The sequence below is a fragment of the Bubalus kerabau genome, chromosome 5 (assembly GCF_029407905.1).
Source record: "Bubalus kerabau isolate K-KA32 ecotype Philippines breed swamp buffalo chromosome 5, PCC_UOA_SB_1v2, whole genome shotgun sequence".
Taxonomy (NCBI): domain Eukaryota; kingdom Metazoa; phylum Chordata; class Mammalia; order Artiodactyla; family Bovidae; genus Bubalus; species Bubalus kerabau.
Window position 1 is genome coordinate 27,852,625 of NC_073628.1, and position 14,432 is coordinate 27,867,056.

Below are 14,432 nucleotides of genomic sequence, written 5' to 3' on the forward strand. Positions count from 1 at the left end.
GGAGAGAGGAGCCCAGAGATCCCCGACATTGAGGTAGAGGTCTGCGAGCTTTCTACACAGATGGGCGCGGCCACGTGCTCAAGGCGCGCCTGGGCCGCACCCTCCGGCCCCCACAGGGCCCCACCCCTCTGGGCGGGGCGAGCAGCGATACCCGGAAGTCACCCGGAAGACGAAGTCCCGGTAGGCGTCGAGCTGGGAGGGGCCCCGCCGAGGCGTGCCAAGGGACGAGGAACTCGGGGCTGAAGGGATGGCCAGATGTCCCGGTGCGCAGCGCTGAGCGCCGCGGCTGCGGCGGGGGTGGCGGCGCTAGTAGCCGCCTTGCTCCTGCTGCAGCCCGAGGACGTGGGGCAGGGGGCCAGCCTCAGGTAACCCCTCCGCTTGGGGGACCGAGGTGGGCTCCGTACCCCCTGTGGTTGGAGGAAGGAGGGGCCAGAGTCGGGGACACGGGCTCCCTGGTAACTGCAATTTGTGGCACCTGGGCGCAGCCCCTGTTCCAGCCCCTTCTGAGGTGTGGATTGGCTCAGGTGCTGGGGAACGGCCAGGGAGCCACGCCCTGCCGGTGACTCTGCACTTTCCCCTGGGCCCCGACTGCGGAGAAGAACCGTACCTTCCTCCAGACCAACCCATCCACCTTGTTCCGGGGGAAGCACGGCCGCCCCTTAAACGTCCCGAGACCAGCACCTGTTAATGTTATTTCTGCAGCATGGCCGAGACAGAAGCCCTGCCGAAGCTTCGGGAAGACTTCAGGATGCAGAATAAATCCGTCTTTATTCTGGGCGCCAGCGGGGAAACCGGCAGAGTGCTCTTGAAAGAAATTCTGGAACAGGGCCTGTTTTCCAAAGTCACGCTGATTGGCCGGAGGAAGCTCACGTTGGACGAGGAAGCTTATAAAAACGTGGTGGGTATTTGCACTGTGACTCAAAAGTGTCCCCGCAGTGTTTCTGCAGGGTGAAGGTATTTTCTGCGGCATGGCTTGCGGTGGCCCCAAGAGGTGTTCGGACTTCCTTATAGCTCAGTTGGTAAAGAATCTGCCTGCAATGCAGGAGATCCCGGTTCAGTTCCTGTGTTGGGAAGATCCCCTGGAGAAGGGAAAGGCTACCCACTCCAGTATTCTGGCCTGGAGAATTCCATGGACTGTATAATCCATGGGGTCGCAAAGAGTCGGACACGACTGATTAACTTTCACTTCACTTCAAGAGGTGTGCAAGTGTGACCACGATTGGTCTATGAGAGGCTTTACTGGAAGCTGGATTGTATGTCCGAGTGGGCTTCCTCCTCACTTGAACAAAGCCCTTCTTTCAGTCCAGACCCCCATAAGGTGGAGCCTAGGTGAAAGGGAGGCCAGGGACGAAGAAAAGAGTCACATTGCCATGGCTTCTAGAGAAAACAGTCCTTGGGCAATTTTCTCAACCCCATTGCTTGTTTTGTTTACCTGTCTACTCCACACTAATGTCAGTGAATCAGAAGATGGTTTGTGGAGTGGGAAACACTTTCTGGCACTGAGAGGTGCGGTTTTTCAGCTGCAAGAATTTGCCCTGCCTGACTTCTCAGGGCTGCAGGCTTGTGTCTGTAAGTTGAATCATCCTTTTCCTGTCACTTACACTTTCTTGGTTGACCCACTGACACAGCAGATTGCAGTCTGGTGCTAATTCTCTAAATATCTGAAGCTTGATCTTGGTGGAAATTTGTAAAGGGAGTAATTTGTAAACTGTGGTAAATTAAACTGTGGTGTAATTCTGATATCTCCAACTGTTGCCACAGGTTTCACAGGCAGAACATTCCAGTTAACAACTGTCTAACAGATGAATGTCCTTGACTCCTGCAGGTCATTTTGCATATGTTTTTGGTCTCAGGATTTTTCTGTTCCAAATAGACATCTTTGTTCAGACGTAGGCAGGTAATATGTGATCTTCATAGTCTGACTTCATGGGGCATGAAGTCGGACACTTCTGGCCATTAGAAACAAATGGAGTTCTGTGCTTTGATGGTGGAGTTTTGGTGGCACTTCTTTTGGTCAGGCACTTTCTGTAAGCATTCTTTTCTTCAGCATTCGGTACAGTGCCAGGAAAATGCTTTTGAAAGAGAGGGAAAAGCAACATTTTATGTAAACTCCTGGATGATGGGAACTTCTGAAACTTTTCTTTTTTAAATTTCACAGCAAACTTAAGAGGTTAGATGGAGTTTCATGAATGTTCATGAGTGTGAGAATTAGCAAGGGTGCTTATCGAAAGTGCAGTGTTGGCATGAGACCTAGGAATATGGCTTTTTGTCAAGCACCTGCTGCCTGATTGTAATGCTGGTTTAGACTGAAAGAAAGATTATCTTTCACATTTTATTGCTGAAGGAACTGAGGCATATGAATAACTTGGCCAAAATGATTATCATGCCTACCAAGCAGCAAACCTAAGACTCAAACCTAGGTTTTGAGATTCCAGACACCATTTCCTTCCTTGACATTATATCTCATTGGTATTTCTTCTGGTAATATACAGAGAGGTCTTTTATTTTTCCAGAGAGAAAATTATATTTGAACCTGACTTAAGAGAGCTAGATCACCTGTAGTCCAGTTGTGTGTACTGTAGACATTTAAGTACATTGTTGATGTTTAAATTTAGATTTATTGCTTTTTCTGGAAGAAAATGAGCTTGCAAAATGTGATCTTAAGTGAATGGACTCTACTAATATTCTCTCATTTATTCTTTAAATCTAGAGGGGGTATTTTTTTCCTGTTTGTTTTGTTTTAATAACGTCAAGTAATATACAACTATGTCTCTGTTGTCTAGAATCAAGAAGTGGTGGACTTTGAGAAACTGGATGACTATGCTTCTGCCTTTCAAGGTCATGATGTTGGATTCTGTTGCCTGGGTACCACCAGAAAAAAAGCCGGGGCGGTAAGGAAGAAATACACCCTTTTCCCTTTTCTCTTGTCAGTCACGTCAAAGATTCTGTTTTTGCTCCCCCTTTTGCTTTCTATTTGCTGTGCTTAATTAGCACATTAATTAGCTAATATTAGCACTTAACACTTAAGATTCCATGTGCTGCCCTAGTATTTGTTATACTTTGAATAGAACTGATAAATTCATCTTTCCTTCAACATAATCCTTGAGTTCATATCCCATCATAGATATTTCATGGTCTTGCCTTTTGCAAATATTGTGGTCACTCCATCCTCTAACTAAGGTTTGAGTAAAAGTAACTGGCTTATGCTCTTAGCAGTAAGTTTTTTTGTTTCTTTATAAATGTTTTAAATTGATCTCTCTCACTTGAGTGATTTGCTTCAACCTATTTCCATGCAGAGCCTTAAGCTTCTGCGCTAGAACATCAGAACAGAGGCATGATTCAGCTAGCTTCCAGTGATGACTCAGCCTCCAGCGATGATTCAACCCCTGTGGTGATTCAGCCTTAACTGATAAAGAACTGTCTTCACACACATTTTATTTGCTTTTTAATGATAAATTGCATTCTAAATTGTATTGGCCTCTATCTAGAAGTCAAACTTTACTATATAGTTAGAAAGCAAAGCTTACTATGTAGATCCTGGGCAAGTGTTAATGAGTACATTTTATTTAATTTATACCTTGACTATAGTTTATTTCTCTGACAGAATTTACTTGCTGGAGTTAAACATGTCTGTTAATATGCAGGACGACGATGGTCCCATGTGGGCTTACCATAGGTTTATAAACAGGCCCAGGCATCAGAATCATTCAGAGAACACACAGTTAAGAACTATTGATTCATACCAACCAAGAAGTTAGGCTCAAATGTATTTCTCTGGGCTCTCTGGGTGATCCAAAGAATAATTCTATTTATGCTTTCATTAGGGACAAATTTCCAGATTTTCTGTAGTTTTGCCATGTGCACAGAGGAACAGTCTGGTTTTTGAGTTCTTTGCTAAGAAGTGAGGATTATCAAGAAGTTTGACTCTCCCAGGAATTGGCACATCATCTCTCCTGCGAAGGGTCATTTTCCTGCCGAGCAGCTCATGCAGTCTTTTCTGTCCCAGGGACAGTCACAAGCCTTGTGTCCTCTAAAAGCATGGAAAAATTTTTGTTCTAGTACACTACAGGTTCCACGGTCTCAACTGCCAACCTGACTTTGGTGGTGACTCAGCAAAATAAAAAACACTGCATTAGGCATAGAGCCGTTGATTTTCATGACAGAAGGCAAATCTCATAGGGCTCTCCAGGGGAGAAGGTCTAAATTGTTTTATTGCATTCAAATTGCGTAATGCAATTTTAATCAGGATTTGGGTGTGTTCCCTATCTAGAATATTTTTTGGGGGGAGGGAGTTTTTTCTCCACCCCACAGGCTGCTCAATACCTTTTATTCTCCAAACAGTTTGAAAAGATAAAAGTAACTAATGAGTAAGGAAAAGACTAGTAAACCAAATATATAATCTCAGAAATTAGTTAAGGCATTAATGGTTTAAGATAGTGACAGGAAATAAGCTGACATTTCCTCCAGAAAGTCTTTTTTGTTTTTAATTTGAAAATAATTTAGATTGGATGCAATATGAAGCTTGGAGGCTGTGATAACTTAAGGCAGTTTAAAAGAAGTAACAGTTGACGAGTGGCTAGGTAGTTGTTTGATGGGGGCCTCACCCCACTTGGTATTCTGGTCAGGAACCCTGTTTTTTTTTTTTTTTTTTTTAAAAAAAAGGTCATTGGATGGCTTTTGCAAAGGTGGTGGCTAGCTAAGTGTCATTCTGTAGCTGTTTTGTAACTGAAATAGCCCACATTTTCATCTAGTACCCGGAGTTTCCAGTACAGAAACTTCAAGAAATTCAGGGTTTCTATCTCTAGTGTTGAGGTCATCTGAGTAGCCCACTTATTTCCCGCCGCCCTTCATTGTATTAGTTTGCCAGGGCTATCATAACAAAAAATGATAACCCCCGTCGCTTAAACAACAGGAATTTCCTATCTCCAGTCCTGAAGCCTGCACATCTGAGATTGGGGTATTGACAGTGTTGGTCGCTTTTGAGGGCTGGGAAGGAAGGATGCTTTCCAGGCTTCTCTCTTTGACCTGCAGATGGCTGACTTCTCCCTGTGTCTCTTCTCATGGTGTTTTTCCTATGTACTTGTGTGTGCATGCTAAGTCACTTCAGTCTGTCTGACTCTATGCAACCCTATGGACTATAGCCTGCCAGGCTCCTCGGTCCGTGGGATTCTCCAGGCAAGAATACTGGAGTGAGTTGCCAGGCCCCTCTCCAAGGGATCTTCCTGACCCAGGGGTCAAACCTGAGTCAATGTCTCCTGCATTAGCAGGTGGGTTCTTTACCACTAGCGCCACTGCCTGTGGCCGTGTTCAAATTTTCCTTTTTATAACAAGACTAGTCGAACTGAATTAAGAACCACCATACTCAGTATGGGGCTTCCCTTGTGGCTCAGACTGTAAAGAATCTGCCTGCAATGCGGGAGACCTGGGTTCAGTCCCTGGGTCAGAAGGGTATAGCTTCCTGGAGGGTGTCCTCTAGAGAAGGGTACAGCTACCCACTCCAGGATTCTTGCCTGCAGAATTCCGTGGATAGAGGAGCCTGGCTGGCTATAGTCCATGGGGTTGCAAGGAGTTGGACATGACTGAGCAACTACTCAGTATGACCTCATCTGAACTAATTACATCTGCAAACAAGGGCACATTAACTGGAGATTTGGCCTTCAACATATGAATTTTGAGGTTGCAACCTCAAATGCAGTCTACCAAGATTTCTACTGACGCTGGTGCTAGGGTCTGTTAGCCCATCTTGAGCTGTTTGCAAAACCATTTCCTTTAGCAGCAGCTGGTGAGATGCTGATCTTCTTTTCACATTCACACGCCATAGTTGTCTAATCAATGCAGGGACTTCATGACTTAATCCAGATGTGTTGTATCAGAGGTTGACTTCATGACCTGGCCCTAATCCAGATGTGTTGTATCTGAAAGCGTGTTTTTAATAGGCTTCTTGGGGGGTTCTGATGCAGCCAACTCTCTTCCTCTTGTTGGGCCTGCTTTCAGGAGGCATTGGGCAGTATTAGTCCGCCTCACCTGCGGGTTTTCCAGGCACTGTTGACCCAGGTGACCTTCACATTGCTTTGGTATGTAACTTACGTGCCAGTGAAGTTTGAAATATCCCTTGAAAACCAGATCTACATTGGCTGTAAGTGAAGTGCAAAAAACTCACAGGTGCCACTGAGAATGGGGCTTTCTCCTTATTAAGAGAAGGATTTGGTTAGTGAGTTTGAGGGGGGTGTTATTGTAGTTTCATCTTTTCATTTATCTCCTCACCAGCTCAGCACAGGATTCCGAAGTCCAGGCTTTTGGAGTCTATCAAATGAACGGTGCCATTAATGTGATTAACACAGCTACTGACATGTTTATTAGGCATCATTGAAGCCTCTGGGCTTCTGATTCTAATAATACACTCTTCTAAACCAGGCGCTTGCACACTGCTGTGGGCCGAATACAGCCTGCCTGTTTTTGAATAGCCCTTGAGCTATGAATGTTTTTATATTTTTAAGTGGTTAAAAATTTTCAAAGAGGAAAAATGTGTCATGACACATGAGGATGTAAGAAATTCAAATTTCTGTATCCATAAATAAAATTTTATTGAAATATTCTCATTACTTTATATATTATTAATGGCTACATTTGCACGATGATGGCAGAGCTGTATAATTACATTTGTAAATCTGCAAATATTTACTGTCTTATCCTATAGAGGGAAAGTTTGCCAGCCCCTGTTGTCACCTCTACTGTTTTCTTTGATGTCTAGAAGGGGACTTGTGAAGTGGTCAGGTCCCAGATGGTTCAGGGAACCCAGATTATAGGCTCTGTTTGGATACCGAGTGGCTATGGGGCCTTGGGTATGCCAGTTAGCTCCTGTGGACCACAGCCTCCTTGTCTGTGCTGAGAGGGAGGTGACCACTGCAGCTCCTTTGGCCTGCAAAATTCTTTGACTTTTAAAACCCAGAGAAAAGAGTGCCCCGAATGGAAAAAAAAATGTATGAGAACATGAAGATTGACTCAGGAATCTCTGTAAGATTTTGTTTTTCTCTCCAGAGCTCCTTCGCTCACCAAGACCTTGCTTCCTACTCTGTACATGAAGTACAGATGTGCTCTCCAGGACAGGAACAAATGGGGTCTCAGGTCCTACCGTCCACTGTTGGTCAGCATCTCTTTGTTTTCTAGTCTAATTTGTAGGGTTGGATTGAAAAGGGAGTGGAGGAGAAAGAATCTGAAACAGAAATATGGCCAAGTGGGACCCTTTGTGGGATGATAGATCCTCCTTTCTTGGAAAAGATTCTTCTTGACCTTGCGTCATTCCCTCTGCTTGCTTGTCGTATCAGTCAGAATTGAAATACTGTGTCAGGATGAATTATTCCTAAGGCACAGTGTTCCCAGTGTGCAGGCGTTGGCAGATTAGAAAGAATACTTAGTAGCTTTGGATTGTCATAAGACTTAAAGAGTAATTAGAGAATTTGTCTCCTTAGATGTTTGTGGAGCTCACAAAGCTCTCTCTGCTGTGTCATATAAGTATATTGTGTTTATTCTTTTGAGCAGGTACTGGAAGAGGCAATTTATAGTGGCAATTTATTTAATCAATTCCTTTTTCTAGAAGGACTCTGATTCCTCTCTTAGGGTAAAACACACCGACTGTGGATCGTAAAGACACAATAATATAATGGACTTAATGCTCTCAGAAGAGACGTCTTTTTTTTCCTGCTATATGGTTAGGGAAACTAAATGTGATTTTTCTGAAAATTGTGTTTCTGGGATATGGAGTAGCGTGTTTTGGTTTCTTTTTCTATTGCTTTTTTATTTGAGTTGCTAGAGAACAAGAAAGGGTGTTAATAATTAGATTTTAAAGATAGCTCCCTTCGGTCTATAAACAGCATCTTCCTCACTCCAGAGAAAACCAGTTGTGTGTCGGTGTCTCTGACTCCGTCGCTGGGATCCGCGTTTAGTTTGGTTTCCAAGTCCTTGAAAGCCGTTGACCCCTTTGCTTTTGAGTTTCATTCACCAGCTAAAAGGCCACGCATCAGGGTGGGGGAAGTGAAATTCAAAGTTTGTGGGCTTGGAAAAAAGCGTATTTATAATCAGCTTGAGGGCTCAGAGGATTTGTGAAATCGTTTTGGATTAACAGCCATTGATTGCTAATAAAACAGTATTTCGCTTTGTCCAGAGAACAGCGGTGGAGAAAGGTATGGGCACCTTGTCAACAGGGCCCATTGAGCAGGGCTGATGGGCCAAGCGTGGGGGTCGCAGCAGCAGCGTGGGTGCTCGTCCCGCAAGGCGCCCTTGTCAGCCCTTCGCCAGGCGGGTGACAGGAGGGACGCCAGAGGCTGATGGCTGGGGTGCTATTGATGTGCCTTAGCTGACTAATCAGATTGAAAAAAGTCCCATGGTATTTATGTCACTTTAATTTTCATCAAACAATCGGAGACGACAGGACTCTATTAAGGAGAGGTTGATCCAGAACTAAAGCCAAATAAATTGGGGTCTCAGTTTAATCAAATTATCCCTTTACTGGCCCTGGATTAAGTGAGAGGCACGGCGTCGGTCTAGAGCCTTGTGATTGGCTGAAGCTTTCCCTTATTTTTAAAGACGCTGATGAAAGAAGAAACGTTTTTTAACAGATAGTTCTAATAATCCTTCTAAGAAATAGTGCTAAACCAGCAGCAGCAACAAAAAGGAATTTCACTAGTCACCAATGTAATTTTATTGGTAATCGAGGACCTGTTACCAAAATCAGAGTTCTGCTGAATTGGAGTGAGGGGAAGAAAATAGATATGGAAGAGAAGTAGAGTGTTTTTGAATTTTTTGGTGTCATTTTGGGTGGTTCTTGGCACATTTTCAGCACATATAAAATCTCAATTCAGAGAATGGCTCAGAGGAGATCCGTCCCATCCCACTCTCAGAGTGTGCTGAGTATTAAAGTGAGTGTGCTGCACACCCATCAAGAAAAGCAGCAAGAGGGAACTGCGATCAGTGTGTAGGATGGGTCTTCGAGTCCAGTATTAGGATTGAATCTCAAAGTCTACAACACAAAAGGAGATGGGGATGATACCTGGCTAAGAGTGAAGGTTATATCATCTAAAAAAAGAAAAGGCAAAGGAACAACAGACGTGTCCTGCAGGTCGTGGACATAGTCAAAGATTCTCTGTGGGGAGTGATGAGAAGAGAGGACAAAACAGGATTCTGGGGTAACAATGATGCTCTGTTTCAGGGTCTGGGAGCTGGTTGCAGAAGATGTTTAGCTTATGAACACTTTATAGCCAGTCGTATACTGAGAATATGTTTTCTTTTATGATCTACTGCCATACAAAGTCTGGAAAGTTCGCTTGGGCCCCTTGTTTTAGAATTGAATTCTGTATTAGTTTTCTATTGCTGCTGTAACAAATTCCCTCAAAGTTAGTGGCTTAAAACAGTGTAAATTTATCATCTTCTGGTTAGCAGGCTGATGTGGATTTTGCTGAGATAAAATCAAGGTGTTGACAGGGCTGCATTCTCTTCTGCAGGCTCTAGGGGAGAATCCATTTCTTTACCGTTTCTGGCTCTAGAGGCTGCGGGGGTTCATGGTCCCTTCCTCTATCTTTAAGGCCAGCAATGGGGGATCTAGTGCCCCTCACACTGCCTGACTCCAACCTCCTTTTCTGCTACCCTTTTCCACCATAAGGACTCTTGTGATTACGTTGGGCCCACTTGGATTATACAGAATAACCTTTTTCAGTGTCAAGGTTGTTGTTACTGAATGTTGTTATTCAGGCGCTAAGTCGTGTCCGACTCTCTGTGACCCCATCAAACTGTGGAAAATTCTTAAAGAGATGGGAATACCAGGCCACCTTCCATATCTCCTGAGAATCGTGTATACAGGTCAACAGTTAGAACCTGACATGGAACAAAGGACTGTTTCAGAATTGGGAAAGGAGTACCTCAAGCCTGTGTATTGTCGCCCCACTTATTTGATTTATATGCAGAATAAATCATGCAAAAGCCCAGGCTGGGGTGAATAACAAGCTGGAATCAAGATTGCTGGGAGAAACATCAACAACCTCAGATACACAGATGATACCACTTTAATGGCAGAAAGTGAAGAGGAACTAGAGGGCCTCTTGATGAGGGTGAAAGAGGACACTGAAAAAGCTGGTTAGCAGCCGTAAGTCCACCTGCACCCTTCATTCACCTTGGCCATGCAGCCTCGAGCACAGTCACAGGTGTGGGGATTAGGATGTGGGCATCTTTGAGGGGCCAGTATTCTGCCTGCCACAACAATGGATTAGTCCTGTCATTAGCTGGGGATGGTGTGAGGTAAGAAGGAACATGGGTACAAGTGGGAAGCCCTGCTTAGAGAGTCGGGAATTTGCATCCTGCTCTCAGCTCTCTCCCTTATTAGCCGGGAGTTCTTGGATTGCTGGACCTTGTGGTCGGTCACATCTCCACAGTGAGGGGGTTGGCTGTGATGTTTCCAAAAGTGCCTTCTATCTATCCTATGAAAGATACATACATTTAGGGTCAAAAACTACGAGAGGGCAGATTTTTTAAAATTTATTTATTCTTAATTGAAGGATAACTGCTTGTTGTCAAGCATCAACAAGAATCAACCTTAGGTACACCCATGTGCCCTCCCTCCCAAACCTCCCTCCCATATCTCTCCCCGTCCCATCCCTGTAAATGGTTACAGAGACCCTATTTGAGCAGATTTTTAATTAAAAACAAACAAAAAAAATCACTGGGACAGTAATCCAGCCTTCAGATTTGGAATCTTCCTTATGTGTAACCTCATTATATAATTGTGGCTACTTGTGAAGTTCAACTTCAGTGGACTTTAGAATTCTTTTCAGCTGTCCTGAATTTGAAGATGCCTGGCTTTGTGGTGGTCCCAAGAAGCTATTACATGGAATTCTCTTTTCTGGATACAGGCATATGTCCTTCAGTTAGACCCTAAAAATAAAAATGAATCTGTATTCTCTTGTTTACACCATCCTCTCCCCTCCTCCTTTGATTGCCTCTTATGTTTTTCCTAGTTGGATTTGCCTTTTTTCTGCTTTCACTGGACTTTTATTCATTCCAATGTTTTTGGAGCCCCTACCATGTACTGGGCGTGTACAGATGCTGAGATGTGAACTAAGAAAGACCCAACTGCTGCCCTCACTGGACTGAGTCTAGATCAGGGGTCTCCCAACATTCTTAATTATATGTTGTTGTTTATTCAGCTTTTTTGTGACTCCATGGACTGTAGGCTACTAGGCTCCTCTGTCCATGGAATTTCCCAAGCAAGAATACTGGAGCATGTTGTCATTGCCTTCTCCAGGAGATCTTCCCAGCCCAGGGATCGAACCCATGTCTCCTGCCTGTCAGGTAGATTCTTTAACACTGAGCCACCTGGGAAACCCCCTTGATTATACACCTGTCAGTAAAAAATTTGCAGATGTACTCCTTACTAACATGTAAAGTGAAAGTGAAGTCGCTCAGTCATGTCCGACTCTTTGCGACCCCATGGACTGCAGCCTATCAGGCTCCTCCATCCATGGGATTTTCCAGGCAAGAGTGCTGGAGTGGATTGCCATTTCCTTCTCCAGGGAATCTTCTTGACCCAGGAATCGAACCAGGGTCTCCCGCATTGCAGGCAAATGCTTTACCGTCTGAGCCACCAGGGAAGTAATGTATGTTGTAAAACATACATAAAAGTTGGAAGTTAAATAGACTTCATTCTCATAGTGGATAGTGTTGGCAGCCATTCTTCTGAGACACTACCATGTTAAAGTTAACACTGAAAAAAACAGAGAAGACAGGAGGAGGGTGGTAAGGTTGTAAGTGACTAAAGACACAGAAACATGAGGCTAAACACCGTTTCCAAGCCTGATGATATTATCGTTCCTTTTGTTCATTGCAGATTTGCTCGGTGTCTGTGTTTCAGTGTCACTGTCCTTGTTTTTTCATCACAGTCTGGCCTTGCTACCGAAGCTGGAACATCCATCCTGAGTGACATATCGGAGCCCTTCCCGGGGTCTGAGCCTGACGTTCATGTTTTACTCTGATTCATTTTGCTTGGATCCCCTCCCCTCCCCACCGCTGACTGCTTACCTGCCACCCAAGCTGAGGAGTAATTTTTAAGATGAACTCACAGCTGTTTGGAAATAACTCATTCTTTTTGCCCTTAGGAGGGATTTGTCCGTGTTGATCGTGATTATGTCCTGAAGTCTGCAGAGCTGGCGAAGTCTGGAGGGTGCAAGCATTTCAACTTGCTTTCCTCTAAGGGAGCTGATAAGTCAAGCAATTTTTTATATCTGCAAGTCAAGGTTTGTGCATGTTTCTGTCTTTTATGTACTTTGGGGAACCCTGGCTTTTTGGCAGTAATAATATAAAATGCTAGGTAATACCAAAATGCATTAAATGCATTATGTTATGCATTTTTTATAGCTGCAGGGACTGCTCTTTTGCAGGGTTATATTTAGTAATCAAGAGTGATTTGAAAGATAATTTCCCGTGTCTTCCCCTTTGTTGATTATCTGGTAAGCATGAAATGAAATGTTGCCATCTCTGGTATTAAAGATGCTCAGAACCCTAGCATTAGAAGAGACTTTGAGATAGTTTGGCACATCTTTTTTCATTTTCTACTGCACGTCATCTCTTCCTTCACTCTCCAGACTCTAGAATCTAAAACTCTGGAAGAGGATATTTACAAATATTGAGACCTGCAGAAGCAGATTGTCTTCAAAACCCCAAGTTACTCTTGTTGTTAGCATTACAGCAAGTCGGTCTTGATTACATACTAAACGTGTCTTTTGCTAACAGGGGGAAGTGGAAGCTAGAGTTGAAGAGTTAAAATTTGATCGTTATTCCATATTTAGGCCTGGGTAAGTAGTCCTTCTGCCTAGGAGTACCCCTTTAAGTTGGTTATTCTCTAGGAGCTGGTTTTTCATTTGAAGAGACTGACAAATAAGATATCTATGATGTGAATAGAAGTTGTATGGAGGGAGAGCACTTCCTCGAAGAACCCAGCTTTGGGCTTTCAAGAAAGGGGTAGATGCCACGTTGTTGTTGCCACGTGCAGAATAGTCTGGAATTTCTTGGGTAGCGTTTGCTGCCTTCTTCAGAATCCTCTTCATGCCCAAATAAGACTGTTTTCACGCTGGATTGGTGTTTGGGCTGTCCTAACAGAGTAACACTACAGAATGGGAGGTTACCAGTCCAAGATCAAGGTACCATCAGGGTTGGTGTTGGGTGACGTCACACTGGGGATTAGGGCTTTATCATGAATTTGGGGAGACACAGTTCAATTAACATCCTGTATGGTCTGAGACTCCGGGAGATAGGGGAGGAAGGGGAAGCCTGGTGTGCTGCAGTCCATGGGGTCGCAAAGAGTTGGACACGACTTAGTGACAGCAACAACAACAATGGTCTGAGTGCAATTTACCATCTCTTCCCCTGCTTTTCTTTTTCTCTTTAGAGTTCTCTTATGTGATAGGCAGGAATCTCGCCCAGGTGAATGGCTGGTTAGGAAGTTCTTTGGCTCCTTACCAGAATCTTGGGCCAGTGGGCACTCTGTGCCAGTGATAACTGTGGTCAGAGCAATGCTGAACAACGTGGTGAGACCAAGTGACAAGAAGAAGGAACTGCTGGATAACAAGGCCATCCATGACCTGGGGAAAGCTGATGACTCTCTCAAGCCATGACCACACTGGAGAAATGTTTTTTTTCTTTTTTTTTTTTTTTTTATTGTCAGATTCAACACCTACCAGCTAATTGGTAATTTCAGAGTCTAAAAATAATGTGCTTTGACTATGGTTTTCAGTTTTTGTCCAGTCAAAAAATTATTGTGCTCTGCCTTAGTGTTTTAGAACCTGGGGCTTACCTCGTGGCTCAGATGGTAAAGAACCTGCTTGCAATGTGGGAGACCCAGGTTCAGTCCTTGGGTGGTGAAGATCCCTGGAGAAAGGAATGGCTACCCACTCCAGTATTCTTGCCTAGAGAATTCCAAGGACAGAGGAACCTAGTGGGCTACAGTCCATGGGGTTGCAAAAAGTCAGACATGACTGAGCAACTAACATTTGCTTGCTTGTACATAAGTAGACATCACCTGGGTAGCCTTTCAAAAATAGAGATCCACCAGCTCTCTGGTGGCCTAGTGTCTGATATTCTGCACAGAAATAAGGGGTTCATAGGAGGGCCTGAGTCAGAATTTTCTGACTCAGAACTTTTGCGTTATGGGCACAGGAATCTGTTGTTGAAGCTTAATGTTCTGATGCCGCTGGCACAGAGGCCAGCTTTGAAATGCTTTTCTGCAGAGTCACAGCAGCAGTGCACACTTTATGTATCATGCAGATGAGTTCTGAACTAAAATTGTTTACATTTGTGTCTCTGAGTTACCCCGTGCTGACTGCGTGTTCAATGTGTAAGTGAATATTGTGCCTTACTACTTCTTTTGGATATATAATAAAAGTTACTATGTA

At 44.0% G+C, this 14,432-nt stretch overlaps 1 protein-coding gene across 2 annotated transcripts; it reads left to right on the forward strand.

Moving 5' to 3' along the window:
• The first annotated feature begins 51 nt into the window (after positions 1 to 51).
• Positions 52 to 14,432, forward strand: HTATIP2 (HIV-1 Tat interactive protein 2). Of its 2 annotated transcripts, none has more exons than XM_055581356.1 (6): positions 52 to 180; positions 703 to 898; positions 2,784 to 2,891; positions 12,141 to 12,278; positions 12,775 to 12,836; positions 13,430 to 14,432. In XM_055581356.1, the coding sequence occupies exons 2-6, from the start codon at positions 704 to 706 to the stop codon at positions 13,653 to 13,655; spliced, it is 729 nt and encodes a 242-aa protein (XP_055437331.1). In that variant the 5' UTR covers positions 52 to 180; position 703; the 3' UTR covers positions 13,656 to 14,432. The 2 variants fall into 2 exon arrangements, with proteins under 2 accessions (XP_055437331.1, XP_055437330.1); XM_055581355.1 differs by lacking the exon at positions 52 to 180 and adding an exon at positions 187 to 365.